Raw genomic sequence first — 21816 nt, 5'->3', positions numbered from 1 at the left:
TATGCGTTTGTAGCTAGAATTTAGGGCACTTTTACTGGACCCTGTTTTTTCACGAATAAGGCCCCAAAAAGTGCCCTAAATGACCAGATTACCACCAGAGGGAATCGGGGATGACCTCCCCTGACTCCCCCAGTGGTCACTAACCCCCTCCCACCACAAAAATGATGTTTTACAACTTTTTATTTTCACCCTCATATGTCATACCCACCTCCCTGGCAGCAGTACGCAGGTCCCTGGAGCAGTTGTTAGGGTGTGCAGTGGACTTCAGGCAGGTGGACCCAGGCCCACCCCCCCTACCTGTTACAATTGTGCTGCTTAATGCTGTCATCCAACCCCCCCAAACCCACTGTACCCACATGTAGGTGCCCCCCTTCACCCCTTAGGGCTACAGTAATGGTGTAGACTTGTGGGCAGTGGGTTTTGAGGGGGATTTGGGGGGCTCAACACACAAGGGAAGGATGCTATGCACCTGGGAGCTCTTTTACCTTTTTTTTTTGTTTTTGTAAAAGTGCCCCCCTAGGGTGCCCGGTTGGTGTCCTGGCATGTGAGAGGGACCAGTGCACTACGAATCCTGGCCCCTCCCACGAACAAATGCCTTGGATTTATTCGTTTTTGAGCTGGGCGCTTTCATTTTCCATTATCACTGAAAAACAAAAACGCCAAGCTCACAACTTGTCGAATAAAACATGGACGTCTATTTTTTTCCAAAATACGGTTTGGTCCGCCCCTTCACAGACCTGTTCTCGGAGATAAACGCCCATGGAGATAGACGTTTTTGTTCGATTATGCCCCTCCACGTCTCACAAATGAGAAGATGAATAGACTGGAGCGGGCTTCGACAGCAACTCCAGCATTTGGAACATAAGAATAGGGCCAGATAGACTTCTATGGTCTATGTCCCAGAAACACCAAAGAAAGACCATAATCAAGTATATATTATCACGCTCGATTTAATCATTAATTTATAATGAGTGTGACTATTGGGCAGACTGGATGGACCGTTCAAGTGTTTATTTGCCGTTACTTGCTATGTTACTTTTAATCCTCTTTGCTCCCGGGCTGATGTGCAGACATCAGCTCTGACACAGGCACGAGCATCAGATGTCACCTGACCTACCTTCACGTGCATGAGGCGACATCTCATAACACAGTGCCAGTGAATCAGAGACAATCTTACATGTGCGCACCAGAGTGTTCCAACTTCCATTCCTTCCTTACATCCCACCTCAACTACTGTAACACTGTCTATGCAGGTTTACCCCAGTCTTTGAAAAAGTTGCAAACCCTTCAAAATACTGCCATTAAACTGTTCTGCCTTTCCCCCTGCTCAGATCATACTACTCCTTTACTAAAGCGTCATCATTGGTTGCCCATTGAAAAACACTTAACTTACAAGGTAGCACTATTAACATTCAAGGCTCTCAGAGTAGGCCTTCCCAATTATCTTGCTTGCCTCGCCATCCCTTACTCTCCCGCAAGGGTCCTTCATTTACTTAACTATCACCACCTCATCCTTCCCAGTCCCAAGTTTGCCCACTATGAATCTACCAGACACAGTAATGTTTTCTTTCTCTCACCACGTATCTGGAATAATCTCCCGCTTGCTCTCTGCGGTGAACTTTCCCTGAAGAACTTAAAGCCAACCTTAAGGCTTGGCTTTTTAGGTAGACATACAAAGTCTCAGACTGACAAGGCTTCTCCAGCTAGAGATCATGCTCTTCTGCTCTCCACTTGCCCTTTCCTGCCCTTTACTTTTCTGTATTTGTTTATTTTTATTATCAAAAATTAGTGTTCCTTTCTTGTTCTGAACTGATTGTAGTTTGTACACCACTCTGCTCTGCCTTGGCAGCTAAAGCAATCTAGCTAGCAAGTCTAAATAAACAATAAACTATCTGCTGTCCTTCCACCCTTCACAAGTCTACTACAGACATGTGCATACAACCCCATTTCAGAGAAGACACACACCAGGGAGTTGCAGTCTGCATCACCATCCAACCCCTCCCCATGTTATCCACTACAAATCCATCAGTTTTTCTTAGTAGTTAATAGAAATAGAATAAAATAAAACATAGAAAAGAAAATCAAAAAGGTATCATCTTATTTTCTTTTCTATGTTTTATTTTATTCTATTTCTATTGACTGCTTTTAGAAGTGGACTAACCAGGCCACATCATCTCTCTACTCTTAGTAGTTATGAACTATATTCCTCTGACAACACAAAAACTTACTAAAAATAATCCTACACTTCATTATCTTTCATAGTATAACAGCACAACCAACATGAAACCACTATGGGGTCCTTTTACAAAGCTGTGGTACAAAGTGGGCTTAGTGCGCCCTTACGCGGGTCTTTCCTGCTCACTAAGATGATCTCTGTACCAATACCATACAAATGGCTTTCTTCCATTTCTTTGTATTAATGGCCATGAGCAAATGATACCATTAGTGTTCAGCCATTCTTTAAAAATTATAGTGAGGCTTAATACTATCCATTTTGTAGGCATTAAGGACTCACGCAGTATCTCTGCACTAATCAGTTAGTATGCGGTAATGTATATGCACAAAGTGGTTAGCACAGGAATATCTACTCTCCACACAACACACTCACTTAAAAATATAAGAGTTTTAGCACGCAGTTAGCAAGCACACATTTTGGAGTTACCACTGGATACCGGAGCGCATCACGCAGTACTCCATTTTTAGCTATATTAGGCACACATTAGTAAAAGGGCCTTGAAGTTGTCATCAATGTAAAATTTTAACAAAATGAGGGGTCCTTTTACTAAAAAGCGGTTAGCATGCTTACCGTGCGGGAAAATGCACTACCACAGGATGCACTGGGATGATTGGGGACGAAGAATAGGCATGCCCAGCGCTAACTGGTTAGCACAGCTACATTGCCGTAGGCCTACTGATTAGCGCATGGTTAGTGCGTGAACCCCTTCTGCCTACTAAAATAGGTGTCACATGGCCATTAATTGAGGAAATTAAAAACTGGCCATTTTACAGATGCACTAAAAGTGGCCTCGGCACGCAGAAACCCGCATGCTAGTCATGGCACAGGCCACCTTCTGACACAGCTTAGTAAAAGGGCTCCTGGCATGTACTAGACCATTTATATATAGTTCGTATTACACTAAACATTTAAGGGCCCTTTTACTAGGCTGTGGAAAGCACTAATATGTACTTACTGTAGGTTAAAATGAACTACAGCCAGAGAACACGCAGACATCCTGTGGTAGTTTTTGCATGTTCTATCAACACACTAAAAAATACAATTTACTTTTTAACACTGCATGTTTGGGGACAGAGTGGGCGTGGCTTTGCTAATCAGAGCGTAGGCACTGCTGCACACTGATTTGCACAGAATTAGCATGTGAGCCTTACCGCCTACAAAATAGGTATCAAAAGTTCTCATGTGGTAATAGCCACACACTAATGGTAAAATTAGCAAACGATCATTACTGCAGAAATAGGAAAATCAGCCATTTACTGCCAACACTAAATGTGGCCTTAGCACACAGGAAACACCTGCACTGGGGAATAGCGCAGGCCCCTTAAGTCCTCTTTATATTACAAAGGAACATCAATGACAAAACGTCCCATCATATATCAAAATCCTGTCTAGAGTTTCAAATTCCATGCTGATGTATTATTATTATTACATTATTAGTCTAGGCATTAGCAGATTTAACAATTCTAAATTTCAAATAAGAACAATTATATAAGAAATGGCCATTACAAATTTAACCCTACCGTAATACTAAATCCTTCCCCGTGCTTCAAGCTTACCCACCCCATCATAATCTTTAGAAATACTTTAAAATAGTCCCTAAAAATGCAACCAATAAAAATGGGACCCTTCTCCCCCAGTTTTAAATTTCAGTCAGCAATTCAAATTTATAGGTCAATTTCCCATAACAAGTAGACCAATGTGGCACTGTCACACAGCACCTAGAGCAACATGAAAAGCATTTGTATATATAAGGTCAACTGTTTTTTATTTCCTTACTAGCAAAGGCAAATGTAACATGGGAACAAACCTATGGTTGGGAGAAAGAAAAAAAATGAAAATGTGCATGATAAAATATGACAATATTCTTTCATTCTTTACTAGGGGGAACACTTTGCTTTGTCTGTTGATTTCTTGCTGAACTCTGCAGACTGATGGTAGCAGGTGCAATGCATCCTTTCCTCTCCCCCCCCCCCCCCCAACCCCCTCATCCCCAATCAATTGGTTCTGCTTTCTTATCCCCCAGCAAAGCCATATCCCCCCAGTATAAAAGTTCATGGCTTCTCCTACAATGAGAAGCCAATTTTCTCTTTCTGCATTGATGGCAGTAAAAGTCTATGGGTGTGTAAAATATATTTCTGGAATCGTGCCAGATATACAAGCAGTTGTCTGGACAGCAGTCTTTTTCGTACGTCTCCAAGTCTTAGAACACTGAGGTTTACTACATGGGAAGGACATCTTACACAGTATTATACACACACACACACACATATATATATATATATTATATATATATATTTTTTTTCAATCCATTAAAAACGAATATTTTGAAGCCCTTGTAACATTGTACAAATACCCCCCCCCCCCCCCCCCAAACACACACACACACTCCCACCCCACCATTCAGTTAATACAAACAGGATGAGTTGGAAATAAAGAAGTCCATCTGTCAGGAGTCAATAAATGAAACCAAGTTCTCAAAGGTTTCAATCTGGAGGAAAATATCAAAATACATTTGGCCATAATTGGCTGATATATGCGTACATATATGTGTGCGTGTATATATTGTTGATTCGTCTATTGTTATGTGGGGGGGGGGGGAGGTTTCTACTTGGCTGGAATCCATTTTGAGGCTTTTTAAATATTACAAAAAAATAATATTTTATACACGCACAAACACGCGAAGAATGGAAGACAGCTGTACGGGCAACACAAACAGAATTGCGCCCGAAATCCATCATGACGCACCTGACCTGCGCTTTTCTCTTGTTTATTTCAGCGTTTTCATACATATTTCAAGTTGACACCGCCCCCTCCCCTCCCCCCCACCCCACTTCGTCGGGGTTGGTGCGGATTTAATTCCTGCTCATTTTTCCTTTTAGTGGTATCACGCCATATCCGACATAATTTCAATTTCTCTAGTATCTGACTACAAAAATAAATGAAAGAAAGCATGCGGTAAACCAGTAGAATGCTTCCTTCTCATGAAGTACGGCCAAAGGCAGCTGAAGCTTTAACGATACAATTTTATCCAATAAAATCATTACCCCCCCCCCCCCCCCGAACTATATAAAGGAATAAAGATGCGTAGCCGCAGCGGTTCATGAGAGTCAGATAAGTGAGAAATGGGAAACCGTTATCTCCTGTACGGGGACGCGCGAGCTCGGCAGTTTTCAACACTGCACGCAGACAGAACCTTCCCATTGATGGTGGCCAGCCCAGGAATAAAAATGAGGGGGAGGGCCGGGGGGGGACCATCCAACTCACTAGGCTTCCCGCCCAGGGGGGAGCTAATTCCTGATTGGTAGAGACAAGGAGGCGAGGGGAGAGGCGAAGAGACAGAGAGCTCGCGCTTCAGAGGGGCCCCTGAACGTGTGCGCGCCCTTCTCTCGTCAACGGAGACGGTGGAAAAAACAATCTGGCCTCCTCCTCTGCCCGCTCCCTCGCTTCGTCCCCCCACCCATCCACATAAAAGCAGGAAGTCGGTCCCGCCCTCTTTTTATGTTATATATTTTGGCTTGCATATTTACTGCTGCTGTGCTCCGAGTCCTCACACACCTCGTATATAAAAGCGCCTTCTCGGCTACAGCTTTCCAACATGTTGTTCCTCGTCTCACCCATTGAACTAACCTGAGGTGGGGGGGGGGGGGGGCAAGGAGAGGGAGAGACCCTCCCACCCACTCCCTCCCTACAACCACCACATCTTTCAGTAGTACCGCACGAGAACATCTCCTATTATCATTCCCTCCCAGCTTCTGCACCATTTATTTGCATGCGTCTCATCCAATTGAACGAGCGCACCATTAGAGATCTAAAACTAGCACAATGCCATGCAAGTATCATTTCATCAGCGTAAGATCATGGACTACTGTACTTAAAGCAATTCAACACACTGCACATACTGTAGCATCCTCCAACCCATACACTTCGCTATGCAGAACTCGGTGTAAATAAATAAACAAAATTCGCCCTCTTCATCATTATGTTAATATAAAATTCGTTTCATTGCTTGTCGCCCAGCCAGCAGCAGTGCTCTACTGTGTACCGGCTCACGCATTCTCCACCTCTCTCCCTGCACTTTATCCTGTCAAATGTTTTCGGCTGCTTAGCACTTTACAAAACAGTTGCAAATAAATATTTCCAGTTTCATCAGTTCTCTAACTATTCAGCGACCAATACCCCATCAACAAACCAATATCCCATCACCTTATGGTCTTAATTTCCTTCATATCTTATCTCCATTTAGCAAAACATAAAAAGGCAATTTTGCGAGTACCAAAGCAAAGGATTAGGCAAAGATCCTCCATGCTTTTATTTGCTACCGTGCCAAAAACAACCCCCATAAAAGAAAAACAGGGTGCCCCCGTCATTTGAAAGCATGCGGGGATTTTAGTTGTTGGTATTAAAGACAGCAACGTTTTTAATCGTCTAAACTTCTTTTGTTAATCCTTTCTCGAGACACAGCTTTCCTCTCTCCCCACATCCACTATGTTTCACACCAATTTTTTTTTTTTATTTGAAGGAGAGAAATGTAGTGTAATGCTCTACGTGAACAGCAGTAGAGCAGTTCTTTCTCCTGCATGTATTTCCCTCTGGATATGTATTCCGGGGGAGGCGGATGATAAGTCTTATTCCAATATAGGTGTACATATGCGAGTTTGTTTAATTTGTAAAACAGAAAAAGCACCATCCTTCAATATTTATGCAAATAATGCATTCATTCAAAGCATCCGCGCCCCCGCCCCCAATAAATAAAAATAACGGCTTTCCCTTTCCCCGGCTCAATTTTGCATTCCAGCTTCTCCAACCATAGTATTCAACACAGCCACGAAGCTTTACCAACAAAACAAAAAAAAAATTGTACCTGCAGTTCCCAGGAAAAACAAAGTCCAGATGAGATCCTTAGTTTGCAGCATTGTAAATCTGCAGATGATAAGGTAAGGGTAAGAATATCTTCCTTTTCCTTCTTGCAAAGAAAATTATTTTCCTGCTCAAACACCCTGGAAAATGTATGCAGAAATATATTATGATGTTTGATTTTTGTTATTATTATCTGTATTCTTTTTTTTTTTTCGCAAAATAAGGTTGTGCCAGCCGCTCCGAAGCTGCGTTCTCGCGCTGATCAGAAAATGAGTGACAGTCCCAGCCTCAGTACAAGCCAGGCATGGAGGGGAGGGGGGGAGGGGGATGGGGATCAATGCGCGCTCCCAGTACAGATTTCACTATGGTAGACGCTGTTTGCTGTATTCTTCCACGCTCTTTCCACAAATAGTACTGAGCTTCAGAGAGGCAGGGAGCGTGCCTTAACAAGAGGAACAGATGCAGCGGGCTGCAAAATACGACATGGATCTTTTTTTGTTTTGTTTTGTTTTGTTCTGATCTGTTCATTTATTAATTTATTTTGTAATAGTTTTTATCTCATCCTAATAAGCACTTTGGTAGGGGGAGGAGGAGTTTGCTTTTAATGACAAAACATCTTTTTTTTCTTTGCCATTCTAATTTAGACATAGTTGGGGCTAAGTTAAAAGATGGCTTCATAGCATCTGGTACAGTGTAAGCCAGTGCTGGTTTTACCCCGCTGTATCTCTGAGATTGTAGTCTTGCTTCTCTTGGAAAAATGGATTTTACAGTTCCATGGCACACAGTGAATATACAGTCATGAGCAACCTCATAACCCATAATCATTTGGGTAAGACAAAAATTTGGATTAGCCATATATAAAAACTTACGTGGAAAGTAGCCTTTCAGGTCTACATTATGCAGCTACATATAAGGATACTGTTAATTATGGGGGGGGTTTGCCATAACCAGAAAGCATTCTGTGGGCAAGTCAAGCCTGTTTTTTTTCAGAATCTCTTTCTGTACTAAAAATATAGAGGGTAATTTTTAAAGGCAATTCTATGGGTAAAACAGTGCTTTACCTACAGAAATGGATGTTTTAAAAACTGACCACCTTCTATGCAGGTAAAAGTGCACACATGGTATCATTCCGGTAGTAGGGGAGGTGTTCCTGCAAGCAGGGTTGGGTGTGATATGGAACCACATGCATAGATTTGCATTTTCAAAAGTACAATGGAGAGAGGGGGTTCTGTCAGAAAAAAGTACTTACTTGTGTGGCTACTTTATCCATAGGAACTTTTCAAAAAATTACCTGTGATCCTTGCAGATATACAGGAAGTTTGAAATTCCTTCACATTCTCACTGTCATATATGACATATGGTAGAATCTGGTCTCGCCTTATGCATGAGCATTCAAATACAACAATACACTTTGGCAGGTATAGCTGATTAAGTGGCTTTTCATCTCAAAAATTCATGCCTAGCCTTTAAGGTGCCACCTACCTCCTTGTTTTTGCTGTTGCACAATTTTCAGTTCTCTGTATATGGTACTAATTTATAGGTTACCATGTTCCAATAGTGTGTGCATATTTCAGAACAGCATAATATAGAAAATCATTTTCTTATTGTTTATTTTTCTTCTCTGGAACTCAATGTCTCTGTAGGAGTTGCTGCATAACTATATAGCACAATCCACTGAAAACTTTTACCAGTCTCTGACTAGGCTAATAAATTCCCATGTAATCATTAAGAAGATATCAATGTCATTGGTAAATCTGTTCTTCAGATAAACTCTGTTGGATCTTACACTTTTCCTCTTTCAGATTTCTTACTCCAAATCTTGCAATTACTTTAATTTTTTTAAGCTGAAAGGTACCCCAGCCTTACAGATGCACAAAAATCCATTGACACTGTAAATCTGTGGTGCAGAGAATGTTTGAACCTTTCCCCAAGCTGGCCTGTGAGCACAATACAAAAAAATGAAATGTATTTCTATATTGCTAAAATGCCTTTCCAGAGAAGTTCAAGACAGAGAATGCCTAAAGCGTAAAAATACAGTTGTAGAATTAAACAAACATATTTTTAAGAACCAGAATATTTTATGCATATTAAGGGGCCTTTTTAGAAAAGGGTGTTTAGCCCTTAATGTGGCTTTAGCACTGGAAAACAGGTTATTTTGCCTATTTCCGTGTGCTATGTGTTAACTATTTTTTTTAATACTATTTTTTTAGAGGGGGTGTATCATGGGCAGAAAGTGAGTGCTTTCATGTTATTCAGCTAGTGCATTAGGATTACTGAATGCTACCTGGATCATGCTGGGTTGACACAGAAGCACTTACCATATCCCAAATAGGATGCAGTAAGTGCTTCCGCATTATGTTTTTGCAGGTCCCATGCACTAATGGGAAGATTAGTGTACAACCTGCAAAAGAATAACATAGAAAATGTCTGACTTTAATGCCAGTGTAAACTGGGCTTAGTGTTTGGAAAAGTCCTGTGTTAGAACGCACTAAGCCTAGATTTCACCACACCTTAGTGAAAGGGCCCTTAAGTCAGAGAGAGCTTGATGGGCCAAATGGGGGCCTATGGACTGTCCAAACACTACAGCTCTTTGATAATTTATAGCTAGAATTACTAATGTGCACTACTGCCTTTAATATACGTTATTTTACCACAGGTCCAATTTTATGCAATGGAACTTAGGGGTCCTTTTATTAAAGCTTAGCATCCACTAATGGACATTAGCATGCACTAAGAAGGGGTCCTTTTACCAAGCTGCGATAGAAAGGGCCCTGCAGAAGCATGGGGGCCATTTTTGTGGTAAGGATAAAAAAAAACCCTAAAAAAGACATGGCCACGCGGTAAGATTAATCTTACCGCGTGGCCATGCGGGTAGGAGCCCTTACTGCCACCATTGAGGTGGCGGTAAGGGCTCCTGCAGTAACCGGCAGGTTAGCACCACGCTAGAAATTATGGAATTATTTTTCATAGCGCCAGAAATGGCAAGCACTGAAGGCAGAACTACCGCCAGTAGCCACATTGAGCCGGTGGTAGTTCTGGGTTGCCGCGCAGCAACCCTTTAGTAAAAGGGCTCCTAAGTGCCATGTGACCCATATGTATAAAATAGGACATGCAGCATTTAGCATGCTCTAATTCCATTAGCGCATGCGAAGCTTTAATAAAAGAGCCCCTTAGTTTCCTACCCAATCTGTAAAAGACCCCAGAGTAGTTTGAGGATGAAGATTTTGGTTGTACCATAGAAAGGCGATATACAGAATGCATGACATATAGTTTGACATGTTTTTCAATATTCTGAAATTTCCTTCAAGCACATGACGTCAGTGAAATGGGCTGAACAATATGATTGGTCTTTAATTGCTTGTGGGCAGAGGGGCTACATTTTCCAGGGTTCAGCAGAATAGAAGAACCTGGTTCAGTTGTCTTGGTGACCCAAAGACATTAATTAATCCTGATGGCACATTTCACCATTTACCTGAGTTGCCAACTCATATTTATTTATTGTGATTTGCTAACCATTTTTATGAAAATATTTACCCAAGGTGATGTACAGCAGGTACTGCTTGACATAAAACTTAGAATTTTGTTAATAGTGGAAACAGTAAAGTGAACAAAAATAAACATGAATACAATCCTTGGAGATAGCAAACTGAATCCGAGTAACAGAACTAACATAAAAACCAATATGATAACTGTAATCAGAATACGAATAATACCATAACAGGCAGCATAAAAGAACATGCATATGACATGCATATGATACAATGTCAGTACAATACAAATAAAATATCTTAATAGGCCCACATTAGAATATTAAAAAAAAACATAGACATAATAGGTAGAAAAGGAGACAAGTCGCTCCTCTTCTCTTTAATTTACACTGGCTGCACATCTTATATCATATTCAGTTTAAAATGCTATGCCTTGCATATAAAACCCTTCATGTAGGACTCCCACGCTATTTATCCACCTTAACTATCCCGTACACTCCTCGTTCTCTTCTTTCTTCGATGCCATCACCTTGTCTTGCCTCTCCCCGCATGAGCCCATCTAGAATCCACCAGGCATTCTGATTTTTGTCTTTGTTGCTCCTAAGCTTTGGAATTACTTTCTGGCTCCTATACATTCTGAGCAATCCTTTTAAAAAATGTAAAACTCTTCTTAAAACTAACTTTTTTGGTTTGGTATTTGTCTCTCCTGCCCTATGCTATTGGTGTGCAATTGTGCTACCTGCTGATCACCCCTACAGTTGTCTCACTTCCCTCCCCTAACTTTCTCACTGTTAATGGATGAATGAGTTCTGTCTTGTTTAATTAATTTTTTTACTTTATTGGATAACCACCACCACTTGATCAAGGATGATATGCTCCTTGTAACGCTAGACATCACTGCTTTGTATACGTCCATTCCCCAGTCTGAAGCATTGGACACAATTTTTGAAACCTTGGAAACAAGAACTAGATCACATAGAATTCCGTCAGACTTTCTATGGAAATTGGCAAAACTCGCATTGACTAAAAATTATTTTCTTTTCAATGGAGAACTTTATTTATAAATATCGGGCATTGCCATGGGGGCAACATTTGCCCCCTCTATTACTAACTTATTCATGGCTAGATACGAGAAGAGTTGGTTGGATAATTCTCCATTTAAACATCATATTGCCATGTGGAGACACTACATAGATGACGTCTTTATGATTTGGTATGGCGATCTGTCTTCCTTAAAGAGTTTGTGAGTTGGCTCAATCCTGTCATTCTAACATCAACTTCACTTATGAATCCTCTGCACGTAATGTACATTTTTTAGACATTGATGTCACCATCAGCAATTGTAAATTCAATACTAAGATTTACAAAAAAAACATGGACAGGAATACTTTTCTCCAGTACCAAAGCTACCACCCTATTAAACTGAAAAACAGCTTGCCTTTTTCGCAATTTCTAAGATTTAAGAGGGTCTGCGATAACAAGGAAGATTTCAAAAGTTGTGCCAGGACTTTCCATAAGGATTTGACTGTGCGTGGCTACCCATATCGGGTAGTCAAAATTGCATACAAAGGGCTAAACATAACAATCGGGATCTTCTGTTGCAAGGCTCTACAAGATCACAGACTGATTCCAATGATATCAACACCTTTGTAATACAATTTCCTAGAGGTGGTGACGCTATGAGGAATATCATCAAACGTAACTGGACAGTCATGCAATCACACCCTATTCTCCACAATCAAATGGTGAGAATAGCGTTTTCCAGAGCACGTAACCTGAAAGAAATCATTAGCCCAGCTAATTTACCTTCTTTACTTCAACACCCATACATGGGTGGACATAAAAAATGCCACCATTGTAAGACATGCACCATTACTTTAGAAATAGAAGATTTCAGGAATCCCATTGATGGTATAACGTATAGATTACATCATCAAACTGACTGTCAAACAACATACGTTGTTTATATCCTGACTTGCCCCTGTCAAAAATTTTATGTAGGCAAAACCACTCGCAAACTACATCACCGTATCACTGAACATCGTTCTTGCATAAAATTAGCTAAAACGGGTGCCCCGTTAGTGGCACATTGTTTAGATAAGGGCCATGTCTTTGATTCCCTAAGATGTTTCGCCATTGATCATGTCCCTCACAATATCCAGAGGGGGGACAGAAATAAGATTTTGATTAGGAAAAAACAAAAATGGATTTACACATTGCAATCTCTGGAACCACGTGGTTTAAATTCCTTAATTGAATGGTCTGTATTTTTCTAAACTTCACACCACACATACACACTTACTATTAAATGCAGGTGTGGCTAATTAACTCTGTGCTTTGAATTTCTGAGCAGTGGTTCCAGATGGTGCTTTCATTTCCGGTATCATGGAAGCAATGGACGCCAATGCATAAGGCTAGTGTCGGTAGTCTTTTTACTTTACTATATAATTATATTCCTTGCTTATACTATCAAGTCAAAGTAAATTGTGGGTTTCATTGTGGTTTTCAGGCATCGTGACTTGCCAATAGTTACTTGGCCCCCTGAGGAAGCTAATCGCAAAGTGAAACGGTGAGCCCCGTTGGGCAAAATTGTATAAGCTAAGTAACATCATTAATTCAAGCAACTGCCTAACATCAAGCTTAAATGGTACTCTAATGGGCTTTATTTAACCCCATATAGAGCCTTTACTTTCACACAAGTGGAGTTTTCAGACCGGTGATAATAACGGAGTCAATTGAATGCTGGCATTGAGTGCAACCATCACACCGCTGCCATGCTGTGACTACTGAGGTTTTTTCTCCACTTTAAATAAGAAAAAAATTATAGTTTTTCATTGGATACCACACATTCTGAAGAAGACTGTGTTAATTAAGCATATTTTAGCTCATTGTTAGTAGTTGTTTAATTAATTAAATTCTTTTCTGTCTGTATATTATTGTAAACAACCTAGACCTGTGCACCAGATCAGGTGGTATAGCAAATCCCAATAAACATAAACATGTTCAGTTGAATAAGATGAAGACCTAGTCTACTGTAAGTTACAGGGTGTGCAGTAAGCCAGCCCAGGGGTGTAGTAAGTGAATAATCAGTCACCACATGTATTAAAGGCTTGGGAGAAGAGCCAGGATTTAGGAGATAGAGGTAGTATTGATTTCAGTGTAGCTCCACTGGGAGTGAGTTCCAGAGTGTGGGGGCCGTTCCTGAGAAGGCTTGCTGACAAGGTATCATATTCATGCAATTTGTTTTGACAAGATACAGATCGTGATGCTCCCTTGAGAGAACCTAGAGGTCTCAAAGGTGTATAGAGGGCTATCTTATTCTTTAGGTACTCTGGCGCATTTGTCTGAGGATCCTGAAAATCAAGATAGAGCTTTAAATTTTGCCCTGTAAAGTATTAGTAATGTAGCTTCCTCGTCCCAGTGTAATTTTTGCAGGAAGGGTGTGATGTGGTCTCGCCGCTTGCCGGCCTTTATCAGTCGTGCTGCAGCATTCTGAATTAGCTGGAGCTGGTGCAAACTCTTTTTGGTTTGACCAATGTACAAGGCATTACAGGAGTCCAACGATGACATTATCACAGCATGGACCGCTGTGGTCAAACTTTTGAATATATGGAGAGCCATTTGAAATGGAGAGCCTCTTCCTTTGCCAATGAAAATTGCCTTTTTAAAATGTTGTTTCAGCAAATTAAATTATGTCTCAAAAACAAGCTGAAGAACAAAATGGGAGTCCTTTTACTAAACTGCATTAAGCATTAATGTGCGCTTACCACAGGTAAAAAGGCCGACCGCAATAATTTTCCTGTAGTTTGCATCTTAACACACGCTCGTCACACGTTATTTATTTTTTACAAATACTTTTTGAGAGGGGCATGTCATGGACAGGGGAATGGACGTAGAAGCAGTAACCAGCTAACTGGTTAATAGGAGGTGCTAAGTGCTTCTGTGTTATTTTTTTTGCAGGTACTGCATTTATTACAGACATTAGCCATGACCTGCCAAAATAAATATAGAAAAGCTTTACAGATTCATCAGGCTATCAGTTTGTTGAAGGCTGGCCAAGGCTTCTGGGCTGGACGGCCTTGGACCGGAATTTTATACATGTGAGAAGTCACAACCTGTACTAGGATGGAGTACACTTTTGTAATCATTCATGGTACAAAGTGGTTCCTATTGGGGGTGTGAGGGGATTGGGTAAGGGGGTACGGGAATTTGTTTGCCTGGTTGATGTACAGTAAGCAAATAATAATATTAAATATCCATCAAATACCATCCTGGCTTATACCCTTTGAGCTTACATACCAAAAATATAAAAGCATTTGCAAAAGCATTAATAGCAACCTGACATTAAAAAAAACCCGCAACATACATAATACATAGTAGATGACGGCAGAAAAAAGACCTGCACGGTCCATCCAGTCTGCCCAACAAGATAAACCTCATATGTGCTACTTTTTGTGTATACCCTACTTTGATTTGTACTTGTCCTCTTTCAGGGCACAGACCGTATAAGTCTGCCCAGCACTATCCCTGCCTCCCAACCACCAGTCCCGCCTCCCACTACCGGCTCTGGCACAGACCGTTTAAGTCTGCTCAGCACTATCCCCGCCTCCCAACCACCAGCCCCGCCTCCCACCACCGGCTCTGGCACAGACCGTATAAGTCTGGCCCCAGCACTATCCCCACCCTCCAAACCACCAGTCCCGCCTCCCACCACCAGCTCTGGCACAGACCGTATAGTCTGCCTGGCACTATCATAGTGCCCAGCACTATGAGGGGCATAATTGAAAGGGGCTCCCAAGTTTTCCTGAGGTCGTCCTCACAGGACGTCTCGGCGAAGGGGCGGGGAAACCTGTATTATCTAAAGAAGAAGGGCCATCCATCTTTCATTTCGATAATATGGTCGGGGACACAAAATCGCAAAATTTAGGTCGACCTTAGAGATGGTTGTCCTTAAAGATGGTCATCTGTTTTATTGAACAGCTGTGCATTGGACTTATACTAAAATAGTGATTCATAGAATTAGAGTCCGTTTAGGAAGTAGTCACATTTGAAACAATATTAATAGGGGAGCTCAGAGATGTTTTGGCGGGTCATCTTAAAGATTTGTTTAATATATCCTTGCAGACGGAAAGTTTCCGAGGGATTTGGAGAACGGCGGAGGTGGTCCTCTTCACAAAAGTGGTGATAGGGAAGAAGCTGGAAACTACAGGCCGGTAAGCCTCACTTCGGTTATTGGAAAGTAATGGAAGCGATGCTGAAGGAAAGGATAGTGAATTCCTGGAAGCAATAAGTTGCAAGATCCGAGACAACATGGTTTTACGAAAAGAGAAATCGTGCCAAACGAATCTCATGAGTTCTTGATTGGGTGACAGGAGAATTGAGATCAGGGACGAGCTTTGGAGTAATCTACTTAGATTTCAGCAAGCTTTTTGACACGGTCCCCACAGGAGGCTCTTAAATAAACTGAGGGGCTGAAGATAGGACCCGAAGTGGTGAAACTGGATTAGGAACTGGTTGACGGACAGACGCCAGAGGGTGGTGGTGAATGGAATTCGCTCGCAGGAAGGAAAGGTGAGTAGTGGAGTGCCTCAGGGATCGGTGCTGGGCCGAATCTGTTCACTATATTTGTGAGTGAACATTGCCGAAGGGTTAGAAGGTAAAGTTTGCCTATTTGCGGATGATACTAAGATCTGTAACAGAGTGGACACCCGGGAGGGATGGAAAACATGAAAAAAGGATCTGAGGAAGCTAGAAGAATGGTCTAAGGTTTGGCAATTAAAATTCAATGCCAAGAAATACAAAGTGATGCACTAGGGATTAGAAATCCACGGGAGACGTATGTGTTAGGCGGGGGAGAGTCTGATAGGTACGGGCGGGAGAGAGGGATCTTGGGGTGATAGTATCTGAGGATTTGAAGGCGACAAAACAGTGTGACAAGGCGGGTGGCCATAGCTAGAAGGTTGTTAGGCTGTTATAGAGAGAGGTGTGACCAGCAGAAGAAAGGGGGTGTTGATGCCCCTGTATAAGTAGTTGGTGAGGCCCCACCTGGAGTATTGTGTTCAGTTTTGGAGGCCGTATCTTGTTAAGGATGTAAAAAGAATTGAAGCTGTGCAAAGTAAAGCTACGAGAATGGTATGGGATTTGCGTTACAAGACGTATGAGGAGAGAGTTGCTGAACTAAACATGTATACTCTGGAGGAAAGGAGAAACAGGGGTGATATGATACAGACGTTCAAATATTTGAAAGGTATTAATCCGCAAATGAACCTTTTCCGGAGATGGGAAGGTGGTAGAACGAGAGGACATGAAATGAGATTGAAGGGGGGCAGATTCAAGAAAAATGTCAGGAAGTATTTTTTCACGGAGAGAGTAGTGGATGCTTGGAATGCCCTCCCACGGGAGGTGGTGGAAATGAAAACGGTAATGGAATTCAAACATGCGTGGGATAAGCATAAAGGAATCCTGTGCCGAAGGAATGGATCCTCAGGAGCTTAGTCAAGATCGGGAGGCGGGGCTGGTGGTTGGGAGCGGGGATAGTGCTGGGCAGACTTATACGGTCTGTGCCAGAGCCGGTGGTGGGCAGCGGGACTGGTTGTTGGGAGGCAGGGATAGTGCCTGGACAGACTTGTACGGACTGTGCCAGAGCCGGTGGTTGGGAGGCAGGGCTGGTGGTTGGGAGGTGAGGATAGTGCTGGGCAGACTTATACGGTCTGTGCCAGAGCCGGTGGTTGGGAGGAGGGGCTGGTGGTTGGGAGGCGGGGATAGTGCTGGGCAGACTTATACGGTCTGTGCCCTGAAGAGCACAGGTACAAATCAAAGTAGGGTATACACAAAAAGCAGCAAATATGAGTTATCTTGTTGGGCAGACTGGATGGACTGTGCAGGTCTTTTTCTGCCGTCATCTACTATGTTACTATGTTACTATGTTAAAGATGGTCATCCCCGATTTTCGGCGATAATGGAAACCGAGGACGCCCATCTCAGAAACAGCCAAATCCAAGCCCTTTGGTCATGGGAGGATCCAGCATTCATAGTGCACTGGTCCCCCCTGACATGCCAAGACACCAACCAGGCACCCTAGGAGGCACTGCAGTGGACTTCAGAAATTGCTCCCAGATGCATAGCTCCCTTACCTTGTGTGCTGAGCCCCCCAAAACCCACTCCCCACAACTGTACACTACTATCATAGCCCTTACGAGTGAAGGGGGCACCTAGATGGGGTACAGTGGGTTTCTGGTGCGTTTTGAAGGGCTCACATTACCACCACAAGGGTAACAGGTAGGGGGGATGGGCCTGGTCTGCCTGCCTGAAGTGCACTGCACCCACTAAAACTGTTCCAGGGACCTGCATACTGCTGTCATAGAGCTGGGTATGACATTTGAGGCTGGCAAAAAATATTTAAAAATTTTTTTAGGGTGACCACTGGGGGAGTAAGGGGAGGTCATCCCCGATTCCCTCCGGTGGTCATCTGGTCATTTAGGGCACATTTTTGTGGCTTGGTTGTAAGAAAAAAAGGACCAGGCAAAGTCGTCCAAGTGTTTGTCAGGGATGCCCTTCTTTTTTCCGTTATGAGTCGAAGATGCCCATGTGTTAGGCACGCCCCAGTCCCTCCTTTGCTACGCCTCCGACACCCCCCCCCCCCCCCTGTGAACTTTGGTTGTCCCCGCGACGGAAAGCAGTTGAGGATGCCCAAAATCGGCTTTTGTTTATGCCGATTTGGGCGACCCTGTGAGAAGGACGCCCATCTTGCGATTTGTGTCAAGAGATGGGCGCCCTTCTCTTTCGAAAATAAGCCTGAATGTAAAATATATGTATATTTACAGTAAGCAATAATAATAAAAGCTCTTTGAGCAGGGACTGTCTTTCTTCTATGTTTGTGCAGCGCTGCGTACGCTTTGTAGCGCTATAGAAATGCTAAATAATAGTAGTAGTGGCAATCTGTCAAATACCATCATGGCTTGATACCTTTAGCCCACTGATCTTACATGCCAAAAAGCATACACATGTAGAAATAAGACACACACCTATATGGTGTACAGAAAGTTATTCTCCACCGAAAAAAAAAAATAAAGCAAAAGAAACATTAAATAAACTTATGTGAAAACTTAAATATTAAATAAACTTATGACACAACAACAACTAATGAATCAACATAGTACTCATAGGGGCCCTTTTACAGGGCAGCGGTAAGACCCAACACGGGCTTACTGCTCACTCTTTTGGGACTACCGCCAGCCCAATGCGGCCACCGGTGGTAGTCCCTCCCAAGCGCACACCATTTATGGGAGAAAAAGAAAACCCCGGAAATGGCTTGCACAGTGGTAACCCAGCGGTAATTGGGTATTGCTGTGTGCTGCCCAATTACCGCCAAGTTAGCACAGGAGCCCTTATCGCCACCTCAGTGGGTGGTGGTAAGGGCTCCCCGTCGCATGGCCATGTGGTAAGAGTTCTCTTACTACATTGCCATGGGTGCTTGGGGTCTTTTTACCCACTGTGGTAAAAAGGGCCCTGGTGCACAGGAAAAATGGCCCCCGCCGCCAGCGCAGGGCCCTTTTTCCCGCAGCTTGGTAAAAGGCCCCCTTAATACCCTTTTGAATAGGACACCATAGCATATAAAAATCCAGCACACTCATTACACAGTTGTGAAACTGAAAAAACAAAAAGACAAAGAAAACAGTCAAACTCTCCAAAAAGAGACTGCTCTACCTGCTTGGCTGGTTAAGTTCCGAATATTGGGACTTAGCAAGTCATGACCCCGGAATGCCCCAAACAATGCCAGCTTTATTTTAGTTAAATGCTGCTGAAAATGTCAAGTTATCCGCCGAGATGCAAGCTAACCGGTCGGCGGCCATTCCCAGTCAGTTAACTCGCACTGAATATTGGCCAGATTCTCTATAAACGTGTAAACATGTGTATGTATTTTATGTACTGTATGTATCAAAATGTTTTATAAATTATTCCCCGGATTCTATACATCATGCTTAGAGACCTGCACTGAAATCAAAGCGTATTCTATAACAACACACGTAACTTAATTACTGCTACTACTACTTATCATTTCTATAGCGCTACTAGACGTATGCAGCGCTGTACACTTGAACATGAAAAGACAGTCCCTGCTTGACAGAGCTTACAATCTAATTAGGACAGACAGGACAAATAAGAGATAAGGGAATATTAAAAGTGAGGATGATAAAATAAGGGTTCTGAACAAGTGAATAAGGGTTAGGAGTTAAAAGCAGCATCAAAAAGGTGGGCTTTTAGCTTAGATTTGAAGACGGCCAGAAATGGAGCTTGACGTACCGGCTCAGGAAGTCTATTCCAGGCACATGGTGCAGCAAGATAAAAGGAATGGAGTCTGGAGTTAGCGGTGGAGGAGAAAGGTGCAGATAAGAGAGATTTACCCAGTGAGCGGAGTTCCCGGGGAGGAATGTAGGGAGAGATGAGAGTGGAGAGATACTGAGGAGCTGCAGAATGAATGCACTTATAGGTCAACAAGAGGAGTTTGAACTGTATGCGGAAACGGATAGGAAGCCAGTGAAGTGACTTGAGGAGAGGGCTAATATGAGCATAATGACACTGGTGGAATATTAGTCGTGCAGAATTTTTAACAGATTGAAGAGGAGAGAGATGGCTAAGTGGGAGACCTGTGAGAAGCAAGTTGCAATAGTTTAAGCAAGAGGTGATAAGAGTGTGGATGAGGGTTCTGGTAGTGTGCTCAGAAAGGAAAGGGCGAATTTTGCTGATATTATAGAGAAAGAAACGACAGGTTTTAGCACTCAGCTGAATATGTGCAGAGAAGGAGAGGGAGGAGTCGAAGATGACCCCAAGGTTACGAGCTGATGAGACAGGAAGGATGAGAGTGTTATCCACAGAAATAGAGAATGGGGGAAGAGGAGAGGTTGGTTTAGAGGGAAAGATAAGAAGCTCAGTCTTGGTCATGTTTAGTTTCAGATGGCGCTGAGACATCCAGGCAGCAATGTCAGACAGGCAGGCTGATACTTTGGCCTGGATTTTGGCTGAGATTTCTGGTGTGGAGAGGTAGATCTGGGAATCATCAGCGTAAAGATGATACTGAAAACCATGGGATGAGATCAGAGTACCAAGGGAAGAAGTATAGATGGAGAAAAGAAGAGGTCCCAGGACAGATCCCTGAGATACACCAACTGACAGTGGGATAGAAGTAGAGGAGGATCCACCAGAGTATACACTAAAAGTACACTGGGAGAGGTAAGAAGAAAACCAGGAAAGACCAGAGCCCTGAAATCTAAGTGAGGACAGCATATCAAGGAGTAGGCTGTGATCAACACTGTCAAAAGCAGCAGATAGATCGAGAAGGATGAGGATAGAATAGAGCCCTTTGGATCTGGCCCAGGAACAGGTCATTGGAGACTTTAGCAAGTGCTGTTTCAGATGAATGAAGGGGGCGAAAGCCAGATTGAAGTGGATCAAGAACAGCTTGAGATAAAAGAAAGTCAAGGCAACGGCGGTGAACAGCACATTCAAGTATCTTGGTTAGGAAAGGGAGGAGGGAGATGGGGCGATAGCTGGAAGGACAGGTAGGGTCCAATGAAGGTTTTTTAAGGAGTGGTGTGATTACTTAATTGGCTTAACAAGCTAATCAACAATGATAACAGCTCTTAACAAGCAATAATGAGCACTAATTGGCAATAATTAGAATTTAAGTGCACAACTCAATAAGCGTATTCTGTAATCAGTGTGCCTAAGTTCTAATGCATACAGGCAAAAAGGGGCGTGGTTATGGGTGGGGAAATGAGCATTTCGTGGGTGTTGTGAAATTTACGGCGTAGTTAGAGAATATGGCCCAGTGCGTCCAAATCTACACGCCAGGGCTTATGACCCGTTTTTGTTGGTGTAAATGGAGGCACATAGTTTTAGGCACTGATATATCAAGTAAGCGTATTCTACAAACCGTGCCTAAATCTATGTGCTACTTATAGAATACGCTTAGTCGGCATTGATTTCTGTGCCAATTTTTTAGGTGCCATATGTAGAATGTCCCCCTATATATCTATATCACAACATTGCCTCTGTTCCACCCAAACTATTCCCCTGGGAATGCCTACATACAGATTCTTTCCGTGTACCTATTTTCATCTATTGTTTATTTATTCCCCTTCTATGTGTGCGTATGTACACCCACACACAGTTATACATGATTTTTACAGCATTGTTATGGGAGTGGTAGTGGTGGAATAATCATGACTATTCAGT

At 42.6% G+C, this 21816-nt stretch overlaps 1 protein-coding gene across 6 annotated transcripts in view; it reads right to left on the bottom strand.

Annotated features, from left to right (window-relative positions):
- Nucleotides 1–7369, bottom strand: part of NCAM1 (neural cell adhesion molecule 1) — a 533904-nt gene extending 526535 nt beyond the window's left edge. For 4 of the 6 annotated variants that reach the window (XM_030220521.1, XM_030220525.1, XM_030220522.1 and 1 more), the window contains exon 1: nt 7098–7367. In XM_030220521.1, the coding sequence (XP_030076381.1) occupies nt 7098–7149 (52 nt within the window). In that variant the 5' untranslated portion in view covers nt 7150–7367. Of the gene's footprint in view, nt 1–7097 lie in introns of all 6 variants that reach the window. The other 2 variants (XM_030220520.1, XM_030220524.1) reach the window with 2 other exon arrangements.
- Nucleotides 7370–21816: the final 14447 nt, after the last annotated feature.

This window comes from Microcaecilia unicolor, chromosome 12, assembly GCF_901765095.1.
Source record: "Microcaecilia unicolor chromosome 12, aMicUni1.1, whole genome shotgun sequence".
NCBI lineage: Eukaryota > Metazoa > Chordata > Amphibia > Gymnophiona > Siphonopidae > Microcaecilia > Microcaecilia unicolor.
Note: the sequence above shows the minus strand (reverse complement) of the source record. Positions and strands in the feature narration are given on the sequence as shown.